This window comes from Xyrauchen texanus, chromosome 18, assembly GCF_025860055.1.
Source record: "Xyrauchen texanus isolate HMW12.3.18 chromosome 18, RBS_HiC_50CHRs, whole genome shotgun sequence".
Classification (NCBI taxonomy): domain Eukaryota; kingdom Metazoa; phylum Chordata; class Actinopteri; order Cypriniformes; family Catostomidae; genus Xyrauchen; species Xyrauchen texanus.
This window is the reverse complement of record NC_068293.1, coordinates 37,462,151-37,484,122: the sequence shown is the minus strand read 5'-3', so window position 1 is coordinate 37,484,122 and position 21,972 is coordinate 37,462,151. Positions and strand designations below refer to the sequence as shown.

Sequence of the window (21,972 nt, the reverse complement as noted above, 5' to 3'; positions counted from 1 at the left end):
CTGCCGTTGAGATTTCTCATAGGTGCATGTGATTCATAGGTCAAATGAAGAGCATACACCTCAAAATGTCACAATATGCCTGTGTGCACAGTCTCAGAATGGTAGGTGTTTCTTAGTGATCACAGTGACGCTGAAGCTAAAGCTGATCACAAAATGTCAAGAGAAATGCTTTGTTTGTTCTTCTATCTTTAGAATAGTAAATAATATAAATGGAGGATGAGCAATAACAAAGGAAAAAAAATATTTTGAAAGGTCATGACGGAAAGCATTGAATGTTTACATTGAACGGCTGCGAATTTCGAATTATGAAACTAAATCTCAGATTCTAAATTCTGATTAGATGAGCCTTGTTCGATATTGTTGTAAAATGCTGGTAAGCGCACATGTGACCACAGATTCAATTAATGGAATATCTTGAGTTCTAATCAGAATTTGTGGCACAATGATGATCGTCCTTCCTTTTCTATACAAAAAGCTCAAATCTGGGTTACAGTGAAGTACCTAATGCCGGTTTATACTCCTACTTCGAACCTTGCACTGTAGGCATTGAGATATCCATTGTGGCGTTTTGCATTTAGAGTTCTGCGTTGGTGTGTCTGTTTTCTACGAGAACACAGCAAAGATACTATTGTATTGACAGAAAAGTCTACTTTCTGAAATACCTATACTTCATAACAAACAGGCAATGCAATTTGTGGATTCATGATTTACCCGGAGCATCTCTACCAGCGTCCTCTGCCATCTTTATTATAAAATACCAGTAGTATTTGTTTGAATGTGTTTGAATCTAGTGTTGATTGTGTTGTCAATCCAGTCATAGTGTTATTGATGGTGCCTTTACGGATTTTCAATTTCGTAATATACACGTCTTAGTATCAGCATTAAACATCCAAATTATTTTCTTACTTTCCAAAATCAACTTCACCTAAACAATCTGGAATAATGTTAAACATTGTAACAGTCACCTGTATGCAACCTGAACTTGTTCAAAATGTTAAATCATTATGACATGTGCGCTAAAAACAATCTAGACGCAGCGCAACGGATTAAACTGTTTTTGATGTTTTTGAGCCAACAACGTTTTTGAGACCTGAAGATGTTTTTAACTATTGACATTGGGTCTAATAACTTGCTGGTCCTGTGAGACACCAGGACCTTTTTTCTTTTTTCTTTTGAGGAAAAGGAGAGACAAGCAAAAATATATATTTTTTGTGGTAAGCAATGTTATGCCACAAATGCTGTCGAGTAAGCATAACTTGTATTGAAACTGAAATACTCCTTTGACATATCAAGTGGCAGTGTTGTATGGCAACCATTAATAGCCCACAGTTAAACTTATGAACTACCAGTATGTTTTTTTTTTCCTTCGGACAATTACAGATTTATTGAACATTGGTGTCTTTAATCATATTGCTGTTGTTGTCAATTTTATAAAAGCGATTAGTCACTTGATAACATGTGTTACACCGATTTTCCCGTGGTTGAGAGGTTTAAGCTTCCCAAGACTTTTTGCTTTATTTTAATAAGGTAAACAAAAAGAGTTGCCAACATATTGTTGTAGTTTCCAGATTAAAGATCAATGATAATGAAATTCTAAGAGCAAATTCCTTTCAAATCAGAACATCTCAATATTCAGTAGGATGACACTATAAGGGCCTCCAAGGAATTCAAGAGCCTTCATAAACCAATCATCTAAATTTACACCTGACTGGTTTTATTAATTGAGCTCTGAATTGCACAAAGACATTATAGCATGAAAAAGATAGGAATGCTCTATACAATAGTGATGCTACTACAGGCCTCTTTAACAAACAGCAAAGAGATGCCCTTGGTACTAATCCTTTGTGTTGTTTTACATTAAAAGTAGCTGAAGTGTTGAATGCAGGCTTGCATGTCCTGGACCGCAACTTCTTTTAAGCACCTGGTCAATTTTTCATTAAAGACAGTTTAACATGTTTATCCATAATCGCAGGCCATTCTGTTATCTCCAGTTATGCATTATGGAAGCTTGGAGGTATTGGCAATAAGTTGATGCATGTTTAGACATTAATTCTGAGCATGTTGCTGGAAAAATGAAAGAACAAATAAAGTTGGGACAACAACCAGCAATATGTAATTAAGAAGTGGAATCTTGTATCCTTATTTATAGGATACTGCAAAATGTTCTGGGAATACTAGATCATCACTGATTGACCAACCACACTCTTTAAATGCAATCATTTCAGTGCTTAAAACATGTAAAGAAAAAAAGGATACAGAAATCAAATCAAAGAATATGTTAATAAATTAGTCAAAATGTAACGACTGGGCAATCTTTTGTGCTATTCAGCCAATTCAAGCTGATCATGCATGCTTTTTATGCTCTAAATAGCAGGCACTGTTGCCATTTAATGTTCTGAGACTGGTAATTGGATGCAAAAATCTGGGTTCAATTAGTTCTTTGTCATCACAAAAACAGTGTACTTCTCCATTTGGGCTTTATGGTTTATCAACCATCTAGTTTTGAAACTATTAGTCCGTTCCTGTTGAGTAACTGACTTTAACCTGTAGCTCTACATGTAATAAAGGCAAAGTTTCCAGCAACATCCACCAAACTTGGCACAGACCTTCAGTTGTTTTTTTTCATGTCTTTACAAACATAGATTTTCAAATTATCGTCCATGAACTCTGCAAAAAGATACATTTAGGAGCTTATAGGATCCAAAATCGTCAAAGACATTAACAGTACCTTATTGATAAATGACAAATTATCAACCTAATTTCAATGCAGGACAGCATTAGTCACACTTTATAAGAAACTCTCTGTGAATCTTCTGTAGCATCACATCACCACAAACACACCAGTCACTGCTGTTTAATGAATGTATGGCCATTAGATAATTGCTGTTTGTCTCTGGTAAATGTTAGTACTGTTCATAAGTGGCCTGGATAGACCTTTTTGTGTTGGTAGAAAAATGCAGTGCTGTGTTTCAGACTCAGACAGATGGGCTTTTGGTGTTCTTCACACTAAACAAAACTGTCCTGTGTGCCAGAATAGAGGCAGTAGTGACAGCAGGAACATCCATGCAAGGCAGTAGAGGGAAATGTGTTGTAGCCACAAGAGCTTTGCTCTGTGCCAAAATAATGACTCTGTTATGCCTAACCTCTTTATGAAAGCAGGTTCCAACTTCTCCTGGGTAAATGAGCAATGATAACTAATTTGCAGTGTAATACACTAAGGATGCACTAACAGTGGTAGCAGCACCAGATAAAATGCAAGTACTCGTTAAAAGCTTCCATACCAAAAATGGATACTATGCAGCATGCATAGAATGCTAATTAAATAAATGTTGCAATACGAAGAAGCATTAGCAGCAGAACAAATTTTCAGATGATTGAAAAAAATATTTTGTCTGATTTTATGATGCCTTGGTGATTAGCTATATTGTACTTTTGTTGTTATCAGTGGTGTCAACTGTTCATGAAATTATTAAACATGATACTGTTAAATCTACAAAATAAATAAATCTCACAGTATTATTAAAAATGCAAGTATCGGTATACAATCTATAAAAATGGTATAGTGAATCCCTATATATTAACCCTTTCATTCATTAAAAAAAATCAGATGCTTTACATTTCAGGGCCCTACTGGGTCTGTGTTGCAAACTTTTAATCTTGAAAGTCTTGGAAGCATCAGTTAGAATGGATTGATAATCATTTTCAAGCATAAGTGTGTTTACGAGTTATGTGTTTATATCTACAATTGCAGTCTCTAGGCACGATCATGATATCAAGCTTAATTACACTTCCTAGGGCTTGAAGCATGCACAGAGCACTAGATGTGCAAGAAAATGTAATCAAGCTTGAAATCATGATCACCAAGGAGATTGCATGTCATGTAAATCTAGTTATAATTTGGTTTGTTCTCACCCAAAATCGATTGTATCGCTTCAGAAGACATTGATTAAACAACTGGAGTCGTACGGATTACATTTTAGGTTGCCTTTACGTGCTCTTTGGACCTTTAAAGTTTTGGTCACCATTCACTTGCATCATATGGACCTACAGAGATGAGATACTTTTCTACAAATCTTTGTTTGTGTTCTGCAGAAGAAATAAAGTCATAAACATTTGGGATATCTTGAGGGTGAGTAAATGATGAGAACATTTTCAATTTTGTGTGAAGTATTCTTTTAAGTTCAATGATTTGGTAACAATAAATGTAAAATACTGCGAAATAAATAAAACACACAGTAAAATAAATATGCATATACGTAATTATCTGAATTATTATTCTATATATATATATATATATATATATATATATATATATATATATATATATATATATATATATATATATATATATATATATATTTTAAGCTATCATTATTTGGGGTCTATCGCAGCAAATATTTGTATATGATTAATTGTGATTTAATAATCGGCACGCCATTTCATTATTGGATGAATATTTTAGCCCTAAACAATTATTTTGTGGTGGGGTCAGTGAAAATATTGGCAGGGCAAGCACAAATCTAAATTCCTTTTCGTTTAACCCTGAATTCACATGAGAACATACCTCAAAACATCACTGTGTCATCCATCATGTCAAAGAGCTTTATCTAGGAAAGCACTAGATACCGTTTTCAATTATAATCTATATCTTCAAAAGCAAGTCAGACCGGGCAACATGAGTTTTCTAACACAGAAATATTACTGGTGCATTCCCTGCCATCTGGGACCTTAGATTGGCCAGGTAGGGCTGATCACATCAAAAACCCATTAATTCATTTAGGAGAGAAGGATGGGACAGGTGGTGTTGTCTACTCAAAGTCAAATGACAGACATGGGAGAGACGGGAGATGGAGAGGAACAAAGACAGGTAGAGAGAGAAAGAATATAAGAGCGAGAGATGACTGAGTGTGAGAGGGAGAGACAGACAGGGATAGATTGAATGGTAAAGTTAGAGAAGGACTTCTTGTTAAACATACTTTAGCACATACAGTAGAGCTGACAGACAGAGGAAAGGAAGGCAAGAGTTGGTACCTTTGGAACACATACCTTTTTTCCTGTTAAATGCCCGGTTCATGCTTGAAAACGCTCCGTCTTAGCTGCGATTTCTTGGAATGTGCCACCTCTACCTGGATGAATGAGAGCGGATGTGGAAATTTAACTCACTGAATTTAAGAAATCTAGCCACATGTTTTAAAAAAAAAAAGAATCATAATTGTAATTATTACAGGTGCTTGGTGATATAACAATATGTGTGCGTGCATGTTTGCATATATTATGTACAATTTGAATGTATATTGTGTAAAAAAATAAATAAACTGGCCACAAAAAAAAACACACACACATTGCTGACAACCACAATTAAATACACCCTTTATGGTTTAAATAAATGAATGTGAATTTTTGGAGGTTTACAGACAGAATGCGTCAGTGAAGTTCAACAAGGTGCAGAAGCAAATGGGAAAGTTAATAGTCTTAATAGGGAGAAGTCTAATAGAACTTCTAGTTCCTAAGCTTCTATCTCAGGCAATGTCGCACATCAGGGGGTAAGCTTAACCAATGGTTTACACAGGCTATGACACAAACTAATCAAACATTAACCTCAACGTGCAGGCTCATTGCAAAAGCGTGAAAGAAAAGAAACAAGAGATAGAGCGAGATAGACAGATCCCCCCAAGGGGTCTGTGTGTGCATTACTGATTTAACTGATATTGTGAAGACAATACCAGGTACAGACCTAGACCCAGAGTAGCACCATATTTAATTTTTGACGGGAATGAAAATGAGGCTGCGTATTTTGTGAACTTACAGAATATATTGTGGAGCTAAACATGTCAGAAAAAAAATGGTACTTTTATTGCTATTCGTAACTTGAGAATATAAAATGTGCACTCCTCATTCTGTTTTGACTGACTTAGCGGACTTGATGCTAAACGGTTTAATTGTTATCTTTATGTCCAGGTTTGAGGTTTGGCGACTAAAAATTTTACAAAAATTACAAGTACAGAAAAACTATTTTTTTCCTCTCCAGCATCAATGTCCAGAAGAAGAAGAAGAAAAAAAAATAGTTTAAATTCAGACAAGCATCCCATTAAGTGCTTTTTACTTAGACTGAGTTCAAGTAGTCAAAGATCACTTTAGATGCCATTGTTTTACAACTACTTCTATATGTCCCAGAATGATTTAAATTAATGCTTTTGAACAGCATCATACAAAATAAGCAGTGTCACAAAAAGCAATGTCTACAAAATTGATGGCTTGTTTTCATGAGAGGGTTGTGGTACTAAGGAAAGTAGTAAATTATACAATTTTGGAATGCCATCTTGGCAGAGAAGATTGTGATTTACAGTTTCATGAAAAAGACGACATCAATACTTTATTATTGTTGTTATTATTATTATTTTTCAATCTGAACCAAACTACCCCTCTTACTATTTACATGACAATATCTGACAGCAACAAAAAAAAAGCAGATTGTTGGGTTGAGCCAGGTAGGCATATCCACAAAAGGAAGTTTTTGTATTGAGGGTTGTGTCGTTTCTGTAACAAATGAAAAATCTAAATTAAAATGAAACCACAAATCTGAATTGACAACAAGACAGCTTTGAGACACCTCACCTCATATGCATGATTCCCAGAAATGCAAAACATCCAAATTCACATGCAGGCAGATGTTTCACTGAATTACCTTTCTGAACCAACAAACAGAAATTAATAACTACATTTACCCCCTAGATACTGAAGCAGTATGAATCCAACAATTTCCTAAGACAGACAACCAGTGACATAATTTATACAAGCCAGCAATGAAAACATAAATATATTTGTATACCTGTATCTTTTATTTAAAGTTTTGTAAGCCCCCAAGAGACCAGCGCAAACAGGCTTCAGCATGGCAGACTAAGACAGTTAGAATTGCCAACTGACAGCAGGCCAAGACAAAGAATTTGTGTTTCTTTATTCACGGTCAATTGAGCTGTCATAAAGAACCATGCAGAATCAAATGTACTGTACAAGGACAGTTGTCATCTCTGATTGAGCAGGTAGTCCAGAGTTTTCAGAATCACGCCTGCCAACAGCCTAAATAGGCCATGAACTGGAACAACTTTGAAAATAATTCACTAATCATTAGGAGTTCTTTCATATTTCAGAAATGTATTCTGAAAATAGGCAGACACAGTAAGAATCAAATTTACAGACAATGTTCCACCTATTAAAGGGATAGTTTACCCAAAAGTCATTATTTTCTCACCTCTTGTCATTCCACATTCATATGACTATTTCACGTGGAACGCCGATGGAGTTATCTAGCACAATGTCCAAGTTGTTCCAGGTCCCCATCCACTTTTTTTTTTCTAGAATTTAATTTTTTTAATGGAATTTCTTTGAAAAATTTACATTCTGTCAACATTTATTTACCCTTATATTGTTCCTCTCCCACTTCCATGTTGGTGTGTAACACAAAAGTAGATGTTAGTCACCATTCACGTTCATTGAAACTTTTTTCCATACAATGAAACTGAATGGTGACTGAGGCTGTCATTTTTCCATACATTTCCTGTTGTGTCATGGAAAAAAGAAAGTCATACCGGTTTGAAACCATATGAAGGTGAGTAACTGAAGACAGATTTTTTTTTATTTTTGAGAGAATTATCCCTTTAAAACATTTGCTTCACCAAGATTAATTCATTAATTAAAAATAAATAAAAAAATTCCACAGAAAAAAAAAAAATGCCCAATCATTCTCAGCTACTCTGCTAAGAAATATGACCTGTTGGCCAGTCACACCTGGGCAAATACCTGGCTGTGCTGTCCACCTGCCTGACTGACAGCAGCTGTGTTTGTTCTTCCGTTATCACTTCTGTGCTGGTCACTCTGTCCCAAAGGGAAGGCATTCCTTTAAGTGGAGTTGCATAGTTCTGCAGATAACATTTAGGATCCTCAAAGTAAACTCCAGCATAGGTATGGCTAAGAACCTGGCACAGTAATATATACTGCCTGTTGGGTGAGCCAGGTATGGCCCCCAAGATTTTTACGTTGTCTAGGCTGTCTAGGTCCTGTCTGCTGGATTAAAAGGCAAAAAATGGCTCCAGTGGAGCCCTATTTAAAGAGCGCCAAGTGATGTCATGTACAGTCGAAGTGGCCATTATGGTTTGGTATTTTCATACAAGCATGCGCGAAGTCTAGGCGCAAGTGTGTTTGCCGTAATTGTCCGTGCCAAGAGGACCCCCTCGAAAACGAGATGGTACATCTCAAGGGGCTATCCTTCAAATAAATTTCAAATTTCAAGAGATGGGCTGGGTCAAGTGCAATTTAATTCTGAGGTTCTTCTCCTATTGCACCATAGCCATCCAATGATATAGTATATTCACTGTCAAGCACCAACAATATAAACAAAGACAGCACATTCATAAGAATTTGGTAGTGTGGGCTGTATGCAATTAATTAGAATTTTGAGCAGTAACTGAATCCTTGTTGAATGTCTGGCATATTTGTAGTTATACGCCACTTTATAAACATGGAAACTCTGGTTCTCTTTATGACTTGAATGTAGGTTCAGTTATATGATAGTGAATGCAGGTATTATTAATTAAATTGATCTACTGACACACAAATTATGGCTAGTAGCCAGTGATTGTATCGGCCTTTCAGGTCAGCTGATTTTGCTTTAAAAATGTAATTTATTTATTGAAACATCAAAAACTTAGATCAAAAATTCAAGTTCCATTTCAAACTAAACTAAAAAATTATCAAAATAGCAAAGTGGTCAAATCATGGCAATTTTACCCTCTTCCACTTCTTCCACCGGCCCCTTTTGAAGTGACTTAAAAACCACTTGATGACAACAGGCAGAAAAATACCAATACAAGATAGAAAGTTTAACACAAATCTCAAAGATGTTTCATAAAATGGCTTCACCATTGATTGTCAGGGACATAATTTGAAGTTTTATTTTATTTTCAGAGTTTGAGACACCTGACCTTTATTAGCACCTGCTTATCGAATCTCCAAACTGCAAGTTTGACTTTGCACTGAGAATAGAGGTGGTTTGCAACCTCTTAGTGCAATGTAAATAGTCAATTGTGCTTTGCGCCACTTCATTAACATACAATAGGCTATACCCACAGTTTGAACGCATACAGCAATAGAGCGCAAACACTCTCACCCATGGCCACTAGCATGGACACAAATATTGCCCTTAAAATTAGCGCTCTCATGAAAATTAGATAATGTGTTTTCTCTCTTGTCAGCATACCTTCATGTTACTATAAAAGATAGCTTGCTTACCTGTCAAATGTCTTAAATATTCATGTTATGCCTCATGATTTATCAATATTGTACACCTGGTCTTTTTACATTCAATTTTCAGGATATGTTTACTGTATGTTGTTGTCTTTTTTGTTGTAAAATTATTATGTTTAAGTTACAAAATATACATTTTTAATTTAGGCACACTTAAAAAAAAAAAACCAAGGCAATCAGTTGCTACAAAAATTTTAAGTAACATTCCTACCACCTCTTAAGTTACAGAACAATTATATACTTTGTATTAAGTTAATTATTTAAAATCATTTTATCTTACTTAATACTTAAAAGTATATTCATGATTTCAGTTCAGATTTCAGTTAAGTTTGCAGTACTTAAAATTTTGAGTTGTAGTTAATTAAAATTAATAGATTTGTAAACACATTTTGATTAAAGTAAAATCAAAGTTTTAAATTTATAGTCCTTTAGAAAAACAAGTTATACTTTATTATATATATTTTAAGTTTTAACTTATTCAGGTTTAAAGTGTGCATTTGAAACAACAGCAAAGTTTTAGAGGGGGAACGTAAAAGTTGGTTTTAATAAAAAAATCTAAACTTTTAGAACAGACTTTTAGGAAATGTCAAAATCGAAGAAAACAATTCTAAAAATTATTCAAACACAAAACAGAACCTTTTTCAATAATTCAATGTGCCTGAGTCAATTATTCCAGTTATACCATTGTTACCACAGCTTTAGACAGCTTTTGTCCCTAAAACTCTCTTGTGAGTGGAACTACGTTGTTCTGCCCTGTATTCAGCATCTTGCTTTTGTACAGTACAAGCAACGGAGACTTGCGCTGCTGTTAAGCACTTACTGGAGTAATAAGGTATTGTGTGATGTGTGTGTGTGTGTGTGTGTGTGTGTGTGAGATGGTGTGTGTGTGAGATGGTGTGTGTGTGTGTGTGTGTGTGTGTGTGTGTGTGTGTGTGAGAGAGAGGGAGAGGTTAAAAGAGAAGCTAACTACATGTTCGCTACATGTAGTTAGCTTCTCTCTTAACCTCTCTCTCTCACACATTATCGTAACAAAGTTTTTCAGTAGCTTGACAGTAGCTCAGCTGCTTTTAAAACAAAGTACTTTTTCCAGCAAGTAGCAGTGTAGCGTGACCAAACGCTACATCAAGTTGGTCAGATTATAACTAATAGCCTTCCTTATTGCGTAAAAATCTAACTTTTACCAGCAAAACGACCGACGATCTCACAGTAAAGTTTTTCAATAAAATTGATATTAGATTTCCCATAGACTACTCAAAAACAAACAAATATGTGAAAATGAATAGGTAACATGTTGCAATATGGAATAGAGTACAAATGTTTGTATGGGTGTCCATGAAATTATTTTTAAAATAGATATGTAATAAATATTTGAATAATAATCGCATTTAAATGACCGTGATATCCGATAATATGGTCAACCCCCAAGGTCAGTGAATATTTTTGCTTTATTGATTTTGATTTAAATATTAAATAAAATTATTGGAATACAAAAAATATAAACAAAAAGACCCTTACTAAATTCAAATTGCACTTTAAAAGAAACCCAAAAAAAAGCATTTAAAATAACGAAATTATTAAAAATCAAACATGCATATTTGTGTCTAATTTCTTGTAATAGATCACTCCGAAAAGTCTTACAGGTCACTTTCCACAGTGGCTGGTCCATCAGCAAAATACTCTGCATTACAAATCTGCATTTGGTGGGTGTTCATTTCAAACCTTGTTCATCAGGAGGAGGCTTTAAAACAAATTTGGGAGAAAGGAAATCAAAATGGTGTCATTGACTTCAAGCTTTGCAATCGCACCCACACATTCTGCAGGAAAATTATCTCTAGAAAGTTTTAAACGATCATGTATCGGTGAATGTTGAGACACCCAGCGAGCCACTTTTTTTTTAAACAAAAGAGCCACTTGTCACTCGCGACCCATAGGTTCCCGACCATCCACTTTTTTGGACCTGAACAAAGAGAACAAATATTTTTAGAGCAACCTCTGTATGTGACCTGTAAAGCTGGCACTTGCATGTCAATGGCAAAAAAGTCACAAAATACAATAAGCATGAACCCATGTGAGTCTTTATTCACATATTATCCAGACTAAATATTATGTGACAAGAACAAAAAATGTCAGCCCAAGGAGAGTTTGTCATAAAAAAAAAAAGGATCTTTAGGGAAGTAGGCTACACTTGGCCACAGCAGGACTGAAAAGTGTGAAGTATAGTATACATATTTTTTATTTTTTTTAAAAGGCATCTGATCTTTTTTAATATTTTATAATGTTGTATTTTATTTTGTGGCCATTATTAACTGTATTAAAGTTACTATTCATTAAATGTATTTAATTAACACTTTAATTAATAAATGTCATTTGTGTCATTGTGCAATTAATATATTGGTTTGATAGTAACATTAAAAAAAATATTGCCTCATTAAGTAGCTAGCTAGTTTTTGATAGTAACATTAAAAAAAATATTGCCTCATTAAGTAGCTAGCTAGTTTTTGATAGTAACTTGTAGTGTACTCAACTACTTTTTCAAAAGAGTAGCTTGACTGTAGCTTAACTACTTAAAATTAGGAGTAGTTTGTAGCTTGTCAAATTACAGTTTCAAAGTAGCTTCCCCAACACTTGTATGTGTGTGTCCATGTGTAATGGGGTGAGTGCGAAAGAGAGGGGGAGGGGAGGGTGCTTCTTTCCATAGATATTAAAAGATGTTTAGTTATAAAAGGATAATATAGAAACTGATTCAGTGATAAAGTCACAGGGATATATTTACATCAAGACTGAGTGTTGGTCACGACTCGAGTGTATATAAGTGTCTGTATATGTGAAACGAGAGCGAAAGAAGGAGAGAGGGGGGAGGGGGTGAGGGAGCGCAAGGGCACTTTTCAACAGAAATTGAAGATACAATAGACATTGATTACCGTTCTTATCCGATTTACTTATATGTTGTTGTTTTGTATGGTTATTTTGCTGTAATAGCCTGTACTGCTCTTTGAAATAACAGAAATCATTTTGTAAAGTGGTATGGAACCATTGTGCAGTGAAGACCTGGAACTACTTCAAAGAAAATAATTGCATACCTTAGAACATCTGTCAACCAATCAGAATCAAGCATTCAACAGACCTGTGGTAGAACTAATGTGCATCTACCATAAACTGAAAATATAATGTTATATTAGATGGACACCTAATGTTCACATTTTGGTAACATTTGGAACTTTGAAAAAAGTGCCCCATTTTCTCATTATAATTTCTGTTTACAATATTCAAAATTCAAATTATCCAAATGCTCCAAGGCACTTCATAAGAAAAGAATGTAGCCATTTAGAATGAAGTAAAATATTTAAACATTCAAACACCCACAACCCCCAAAAAAACTAAAGTTAAGGCTGCTCAAAGCTGATGAGAATTCCAAAGATATGACCAATATCCGTGCAGACTCAGTCAACATTTACAACAAAAATATGCATCACCACCAAACAGTAACCCTGAGAAGCACAAAACTGAATAAAACTTTCATTTGTTTCCTATGGAGTGCTATTCATTGAGCTCAAAAAGCAAACATTCTACAGCAATCATGTTTATTAATCCAACCCACGGCATTCCTTCCATGGATCAGTTGTTATTCTCCACTGAACTCGGAGCATGCTCTAACGTAAACACTCTTGCCCTTTCTGTCAGAACTCTCTACATGAAAAAGGCCAACATTCTTACCAACAATAAGGACAGATTCCACAACACCAGCCAGTGTATTCCACCAATGTGAGCCAAATGAGAATGCCGATGGAGAGCACTTTAAGACAAGCACAGAAAGATGGGTGAAATGCAGAGCCAGGCGACTTACTCGCTTTCACACAAACTGGGATACTAAGGAGGAAGTTCCAGCAGTTTTTAATAGTTTTCAGCTGTGGGCCAGATGGGGTTATGTGCAGCACTGAAGTGAAAGGGGCGGTGGGTTTGCACACTCAACGAGATGTCTCAAGAGTGGCAGACAACCTCTTGAAAGAAAAGAAAAAACAAGAAAATAAAAGGACAGAGAGAGGGAATGACAGACATATGTATTGTTGCGTAGGGAGGCAAATATTTAGATTTTTTAGGGGGTCAATGGGGGCATTGTTTTTCCATTTTCCTTCATAACTTCCAAACAAGTGCAAATCTAACTGACATTTTCGGTATGGGAAGCATATATACAGTATGTGGCAACTATAATGGTACCATTAAATTGTTTACATTGAAAAAGGCTTGATCAAAATATTGAATTTAATAAAAAGAAATCAGTGTTACAATTTTCCCCATTACACTAACAGTGATTGGGGCCATTATACCAAAAATTATATTAATCTGCTGTATTTCAAATATAAGCACACTTAAAAGTGATAATGTAATTGCTAACTAGCATAATTGCTAATATTAGTGAAGCGTTTTCACTGTTATATGGGGCAAATCATTTTAGCTGTCAGAATAATTATTTTAAATTAGTTAAATCCTCTTTACTAAAGCATATTGATCAGCTGACAAGTATGAAGAACAGTCATCAATTAGATACTTTAATGAAAGTTCACAACATACATTATTTTAACTTTCAATACAGTCATACTTACATTTTTATTTCACAACTATTGTTAATTGCCCCTTATCCTTCTTACTGTGGAGCCTTGGTCAGTGTTCATAATGTCCCCCCAAAAAACATGAATGATAGAAGTTCACATAGAGACATTAACAGACTGAAAACTTGCTCAACACAAGAAAAAAAAAAAAGGAAAAAAATAAAATTGACCACAGAAATGCTGCTTCATACTTGAGTGCAAGACAGTGGATTTTGGCAGCTAAGTGTGCTATGCTTTACTGAAATCTGACACCTTTGCCTTGTTCAACATTTCACAACGATAACAGATGACCAGGACACTCGGCAGAGAGCAGACATGAAGATGTTCTGCTCATATAGAAAAAAATGTATGAGAAAGTACAGCTTCTTTCTTAACTCCATGCAGAGGTAGAGTGGTCTGGGTGGGACTGTGTTAGTTTTGGCATCACCAGTTCTGAGAATATTTAAAAAGGATTCTTTTGCTTTATTATCCTTGAACTCGTTTTGCTTTCCATAATCTCATTCCCTCAGCCTTGTGTAGACAGATGTGGGGAGGAGAGAGTGAAGAGTTTAAGACTTAGACATTTTCCATTTCGTGAGGAAAACGTACTTATTCTGCAGTTCAAACCATAACATTCAAGAGGTCCAGGAGTAATTATTTCATATACCTGGACAACACTGGCAAGATTTCTTGAAAATTGACCCGTCACTACACCCTGCCTTTTGTGTTTCTGACCAATCCTATCTTAGCAGCTGTTGCCGTCCCCATTTCTCTGACAATCGCTTGCTTTTTTCAATGAGAGTCTATGGGAGTAATGTGTGTTTGGGTGGTTAAGCAATTTTAAGTGTTTTTTTTTATTTTTTTTATGTGTTGTTGGCAGGTCACTTGTAACAGTGACATGAAGTATGCATGTATGTAGTGTTGTCAAAAAATACCGGTACTCCGGTACCAAGTCGGTACTGAAACAAAACAATTTTTACAATACCAGAATTTCTGAAGGTACCGGAGTACCGGGTCTACCCGGTACCCATGCAGAGTCGGGAACTTTCGAACGCTCACAACAAGCAAAAGATGACGACAAGCAAAGCTGCTGTGGAGACTCAACTGAATCTTGTCGAAAAGAAAAGTGGAAAAAGCCAGTTTTGAAAATTCTTTGTATTTGAGGCTGATGAAAAGGAAACATCATAGATCAGCAAAAACCTATTTGTAAACGGTGCTTTCACAATTTTTTGACGAAAGGAGGAAACACATCAAACTTAATAAAGCACCTGAAAGACAGACACCTGGATTTATTCAAGCAAATAAAGCAGGTGAGTTTAAAAGCATATTATCATTTGCATTAGGGCTGAAACAATTAGTCGACATTATTGACAACGGCGAAAATAAAAAAAATGACGAGAACATTTTTCATTGTCGAATAGTCGTTTGATCTCATTTAACATAAAATGAAATCATATTAAACTAATGACGCGCGGGAGCAGCACAGCAGTTCACGCCTGATGGAGGAATAATTACACGGATCACAGTCCAGATGCACTCTAAACTTTCACAGCTTCATTTTATGTAGATCCCAAAGTATTAGGGAATTATAAAAAAAAAAAAAAATAAAAAATAAAAAAATAAAATTGTATAAGTTAATTCAGAAGTAGTCTCGTTGTGGAATAAGCAGAGGTGGAGCTCTTTAAAGGAAACATCCCGCCGTTACAAATGCAGTTATATTTAATGTGTTATAGCTTTATTAAAGTTCGTAATACAGAAGATGATCATGTTAATAACTTTAAACTCAGATACTGGCATTTCTGTGTGGTAAGCGCCTCTTCAATGAGTTGCACGAATGTCCAGATCTAAGGGGGAGAGATTGAAACTGCACACGGCCGAGAGAGACTGCCACGGGGACATTCATCCCTCGAGCGCGAACGCTAAATGGAGCTCGATTAGAACGCGATGGCTTATTTAATCATAATATAGGTAACTGTGCATTTCTTATCGTGAAGAAAATGGCAATATGCAGCTTTATTAATATGAGAGCACTTTGCACATTAGTTTGGAAATTGTTTTTTATTCATTCTATTGTATGCTTGTTTATTTCGTTTTTTTTTAGTACTTGGTAAAACTTAAAGTAAAAGTTGCAAAAGTTGAAGCAAATCTTATATAAGTGTTCAAAAATACTTTAAGCATACATTGTACAGTTTTGTTATAATTCAAAAATAATATATTTAAATTAAAGTGTTGCTCAAATGGCATATTTCTGTTCTTAGTTCTGCTGCTAATGTTTTGTTAACTTTGTTAATAAAATAGTGTTGTTTAGTAACCTGTTTTTGCTTTGGTACCGAAAATGGTATGGAGTACCATTTAATTTCAATGGTATTGGTACCGACTACTGAAATTTTGGTACTGTGACAACACTATGTATGAGTTTAATTGTAAAGGGACAGTACAAAAGACAGTTTTAGTTAAAAGACTAGTTAAAGAATTAGCACTAGCTAATTTGCATTTCAAGTCCCTTTGAGCCTTTAAAGCGCAAGCGCGCGCACGCACACACACACACACACACACACACACACACAAACAGTTAACAACCAACACATAAATAGAAATAACACATGCAACAACAAAAAATTATAATAAAATAAAAAAATGGACTAAACTAAGAGTGAGTGCAAGTCTGATTTGATTCCAGGCAACACTTAACTATTATTATAAAATATTATAAAACTTCAATTTTATTTAATTTTTTAGGTATTCCAAAGCTGAGAGCCTTTTACAGAAAAGGCTTTTAGTCCATTAATAGTTCTCCTAAAATTAATTCTGCAGATACCATTTGCAATGCCTCTAGTGGTTCTGTTACCATCTTGCCTAAAGCAATTTCATATATGAAAAAAATATTACATTTGTAAAACTTAGAAAACTATGATTTTTAAGAATGTGACAATGTTGCCATAGATTTGATTTTCTATCCAGAAATCATACAGCCTGATTATACAGAGATGCCATTGTAGGGTTTCTTGGTTCAGGTTTGGGGAATGTACAATTAATACTAATGATTGTAATCAATGATTAATCATACGGTTTGAACCAGATAACAATACATTCTAAATTGCCCCAAAACAGGGGTTATATAGCCCAAAAGTCTGCTTCAGATATATATAGATAATTAAACACAAACACATTTAACAACAAACATTTAACATAGAACAAACAAAGTAAAACAGTAAGGAAAATAAAGAAATTACAGGGATAGCAAACTTAAGTTACAACAGTTAAACCTTAAGAGCCAGCAAGGGAATTACACACTTTAACGCATTTGAATTTAGATGGAATAATACTTGCAAAATGGACCTTTGTGTCGCTGAACAAGACTGCGTGTGTGCGTGAACGTCCTCGTTGCGTCCGTGAGATGGAGGATTTCTCTTGGTGCTTCTCGAGCGTGGATCGCTCGCGGGAAGTTCAAAGCATCTTAGGAGTAATGGTTGAAACTGAGAGAGAGTCCTTTCACCCGGAGGATATCGGACTGCTCCAAAAACGTAGAGTGTTGAGCTTTGTCCGAAGACCAGGAAAAGACTGAGATAAACGCCAAATAAAACAAAAGACATGTCTGACGAGAGTTTGAAGAGAAGTTGAAGAAAACTTGAAGAGGTTCAGAAAAGAAAGCAAGAGGACAAGAGAGCAAGAGAGGACAAAGAGAGAGTGATTCCACACCAGATCCTGACTTTTAAGGTAGGAAGGTCACGCCTCCTTTGGGAGGAATGACCCAATGAGGCTCCTCAGTTTTGGCGTGAGAAGGTTCCCTTTGTCTTGTCAAGGCTCGCCATTTGCCTAATTTACAACAGGGTCTGGATGTGGTTTGAATCACTCAAAAGATGGTAAAACATAGCAGAATACATTTTAATGTAACCATATATATATATATATATTCAGCTAGGGCGAGTCGTAAGGTTTAATTTGATAACAAGAAACTTGTATTTGGTACACTTAAAAGTGAATATATACTCTTAGATTATTTATATAAGCCCTCAGAGTTTAACTACACAACTAAACAATCTTAACTAGTTTGATATAACAGCAGAAATACCCAAGCATACGGGAATAAAACATATTTCCTTAAAAATAAGCCATTTCTGGGTTTTAAATGAAAGGAACGTGTGTGTCTAAGAAAATCTCACATTCCTTTCTCATCTAAGGAGGGGGGTGTGGGGAGAGTAACAGTGTTTGGGGGTTTTAGGACCCTTGCAAGAATGTGTGCATTGCATTCAGAATTAATGAGTTCATGATTTTCCGTTCATACTCTACACCATTAAACTGATTACAGATCCACTTGTTTGGGTCAATGATGTAATACAGTATAGAATGTGAGAGAAGATCACTGTGTGCAGAAAAAGCTGTGCCATATCAAGAGTCTAATGAGTTAAAAACAATTTAATATTTTCTTTATATTCTTGTCAAAAGTAATTTGTGGATCTAGGATAATGTCTAAAAATATGTCTAAAAATTGTAATTCCTTAATATCCTCAATTTCTTAATTTTGTATCATAATTTTTTGTTTTCCTTTGTGATTTTTGATTGATTTTGTGTATCCTCTAGGTTCCTTGAGAGCATACACATTTCCGAGCAAGCTATGGATAAAACTGTGTCAGCCCCAATTTCCAAATGATTACATGGCTTCAGTGTGTGTGTGTGTGTGTGTGATCTATCTACATGTTTGTGTATAGTAAGAATAGATGATATCAAATTGAATGCGTGCTTGAGGAACAGGCAAGGAATATTTACTTATTTAACAGAATCTTTATTATGTATTTATTTATTCTCACAAAAATAACTTCCAAAATGTTAGTGGTTGAAAAGAAGTTGGGATTCACGGTCAACATATTATTAAAGAGTAAAGACTAACTTTCATCATGTCCTTTCCTGTCATTAATGGCTGAAGCTGTGCACATGTTAAACATTACCTGTGTTGTACTTTTATTTTTATATCTACAAAATCTTGGAATGTCTGGTATTCTCTCTTTGTGGTCATGAACTTTTGATATATAATATCATTTTTTGGATGTTCTGTAAGCAGGTCCTTAATTAGACAAGCAACAACAGCTGTGTGTCATCGCTTTGGATTTTTTGGTTTTAAACATATAGCCAATATGTTCAATGAGCTTGATTATAAATTATAATAGCATTACACAGTAGTAAGGAGGATTGCAGATGATTGTACATAGTGGTGAAATAAAGCAGTTATCTGAAAAGTTTTTAATCCTCATGTAGATTGTAGATTCAAAAAAACTGGAAAATATTGTAAGATTCTTTTTCATTGATCAGACTACATATGTTTCATGCTGCTGATTCAATAGTGGTGTTGCAGTGCCACTGAATTGTAGTGCAGGAAAAACTATGTGTATTTTAGTACGGTTTTCCAACCGTATTGGCAAAAAGAATGCTTGTTTGAGAACCATTTACAAAACAGAAAGTCATGAAAACCTTTAGGCTACTGTATTTAAAAAAATAAAAAAAAGCGGTTCCCGGTACCTTAATAAACAAGTTACATTTATTAATATTAAGGCTGGGTATTGATACAGATATCTCGATTTGATACAGATTCACAAGCTCTAAATTTCATATCAATCCATATGGGTAAGTTTCAGTAATAATGTCACTATTGCTTACATCTGAAATAATTTATTTTCCAGCTAATGTTGTTAATTATACCGGAGACCTTCTAACTTAATTAAATATTAATTTGACTAATTATATTTGGTCATTTTGGTCACATTCTGGCTTTTAGAGATCCAAATCAAATCCATATTCAATCAATAAATAAAAAATTATATTTAATATAGACATTTTTGTTACATGTTTATTGTTTAATTGTATAATTTGTATTTACACTGATTTGTATAACAAGTATTTACACTGATTTGTTGAACATGTCCTAAAACGGGTACTATCTCTTTAACAAAACCAACATTTCTGTATAAAGCATCTGTAAATTAGCAAATGTGAAACTCCAACGGCTTTATCTCATCTGTGCTATGCATAATTAGAATTAATTGTTCATATTTTGTTGTTTTTGATCAACAACTGACTGTAGAAAACAGAAAGGGCATTAAAAGAGACTTATTCAATGGCACCGATTTACCTGTCAAGTTGCCAAATAAATACATTGATCTTGAGATTTAAGAATCGATATAGAGATCATCAGGGTTGGGGAGTAACGGAATACATGTAACAGGATTACATATTTAAAATGCTAAATATTAGTAACTGTATTCCACTACAGTTACAATTTAAATAATTGGTCATTAGAATACAGTTACATTCAAATATAATTTGATTACTGAAGAGATTACTTTGCATTTCATTGCCATTTGTTTAATTTAATATTTAGTCTACTCAGTTGGAAAACATTTATACATAGAAATTATGTGATCCAAAGTGCATTTGAACAGCAGCTATTTATAGTCATTTTACATGCACGTGTCATATTTTTTTAATCAAAAAAATTCACATTGGATCATAATTTGTTGATTTCTAGTAAGACCTTTGATATTACGGTAAAAATCATATTCTTGATAATAATATTTTAATTGTTTCCTGTCAAAATACCTAAAAATTCTTGAAACAAGATTTATTTTATTTATCTGTTTTTAGAAACAACATAGCATAAGATATTTAGGTTTTTCAGAAAATGCATTTTTAACGTGTATTTTGTCTTACTGTACTGGTTTTTATAGTCAAAACATGTGAAAATGTGCTAAAGAAGTAATCCAAAGTATTTAGAATATGTTACCGACCTTGAGTAATTAACGAAATTAATGAAGTTCAAATGAAGATCATGATGCATCGAAAAATCTATATTTTTACCCACCCCTAATTAATATTAATAAGTGTAGTAAAGAATTATTTCGCTAAGTAATACAGTTTGTTAGCCTAACTGGAGAATATTTTATGGTTGCTAAGCAATGCCTCAACGTGTCAAATTTATAAAGAATTTGTGGTCACATGTGTGCATTTATCTGAATTTTACAACAGCTGTCCTCTTCCAAATAATAAAATGAATTTTATTGCACTTAACTGCAACCCAACCCCTAACCTCAAATGTCTTACCCTCTGAGACATTTGCATCTAAACAATAAACTAGGTAAAGTATACAAGTCAAGGAGGGGCCTTGATATTCACAATATGGTGCATGAAGTTGCAAGATTTACAATATTTAGGACATCTCCAGATTTCCCTTATGTGAATGCAGTGAATTTTAACTGTGACTGTGACTAAAGGAACTGAGAGATCTTGGCTGGGAGAAAGAGCATATCTTGTTCAAAGTCAGAAGTATAGAGAAGCAAACTGAGTTAGAAGTCTGTATTTCTATTTTTATATTTATTATTCTTCCTTTACCAAGAATGTACTCGTGCCAGCATCTAAATCATGACAGACAAAAAGGTACAATAAGGCTCTTTTCTTACTAGTGATCTGCTTATATAGGCAACGTTTTAATTGTTGTACTCACAAAACAACATCTGTTCAAAACAAAAGGTAGGCAGCATAATTGGTTTATTTCAAACAATATTTGTGTGCTGTGCAGTTTTGTGCTTAGAGTATAACACTGTTAGCTTAGCAACATGCTAACAGCAAACTCAATTGAAACTAATTGTATTATGTGATTAGCGCTACTTGTATAATGAGTTGCTGCCAGCCTAGAGTGTTCCAAATCCGCCACTTATGAAGTTCCATTTTTGTTAGCATGCTGAGAGAAAGCTTCCTATGTAGGCCGAAGACAAAAAGGCAGCTCACTATAGGCTAGATTTTTGAACAGACCCTACTGTTCATGCATTTGTAGACCAGATTGATCATCTAAAATTAAGCAAGCACTCTTCAAGGCAAACCATACAATTAACAAATAGCACAACACGGAGGTCGAGCAATAGAGTGATTTCAATAGGTCAGCTTTTGACATTTGATGCCGATTCAAGAAGCAGTCAACCAACAAGAAAACACAGAAACAATTCAAACAAATAGAACAGTGCTTGTTGTCATACAAAAGGTGAGATCAACAAAGAAAGGGGTGTCCACATACTTTAATAATTGGTGGTTTAAAGGTAGT

The 21,972-nt window shown here is 34.6% G+C and overlaps 1 protein-coding gene across 3 annotated transcripts in view; it reads right to left on the bottom strand.

Moving 5' to 3' along the window:
- Positions 1 to 21,972, bottom strand: part of LOC127658682 (PTB domain-containing engulfment adapter protein 1) — an 81,745-nt gene that overhangs the window by 25,188 nt on the left and 34,585 nt on the right. Inside the window, exons 1-2 of one of the 3 annotated variants that reach the window (XM_052148108.1) lie at positions 13,015 to 13,181; positions 5,047 to 5,126 (exon numbers count right to left, since the gene is read on the bottom strand). In XM_052148108.1, the coding sequence (XP_052004068.1) occupies positions 5,047 to 5,074 (28 nt within the window). In that variant the 5' untranslated portion in view covers positions 5,075 to 5,126; positions 13,015 to 13,181. Of the gene's footprint in view, positions 1 to 5,046; positions 5,127 to 13,014; positions 13,182 to 21,972 lie in introns of those variants that run through there. The other 2 variants (XM_052148106.1, XM_052148107.1) reach the window with 2 other exon arrangements.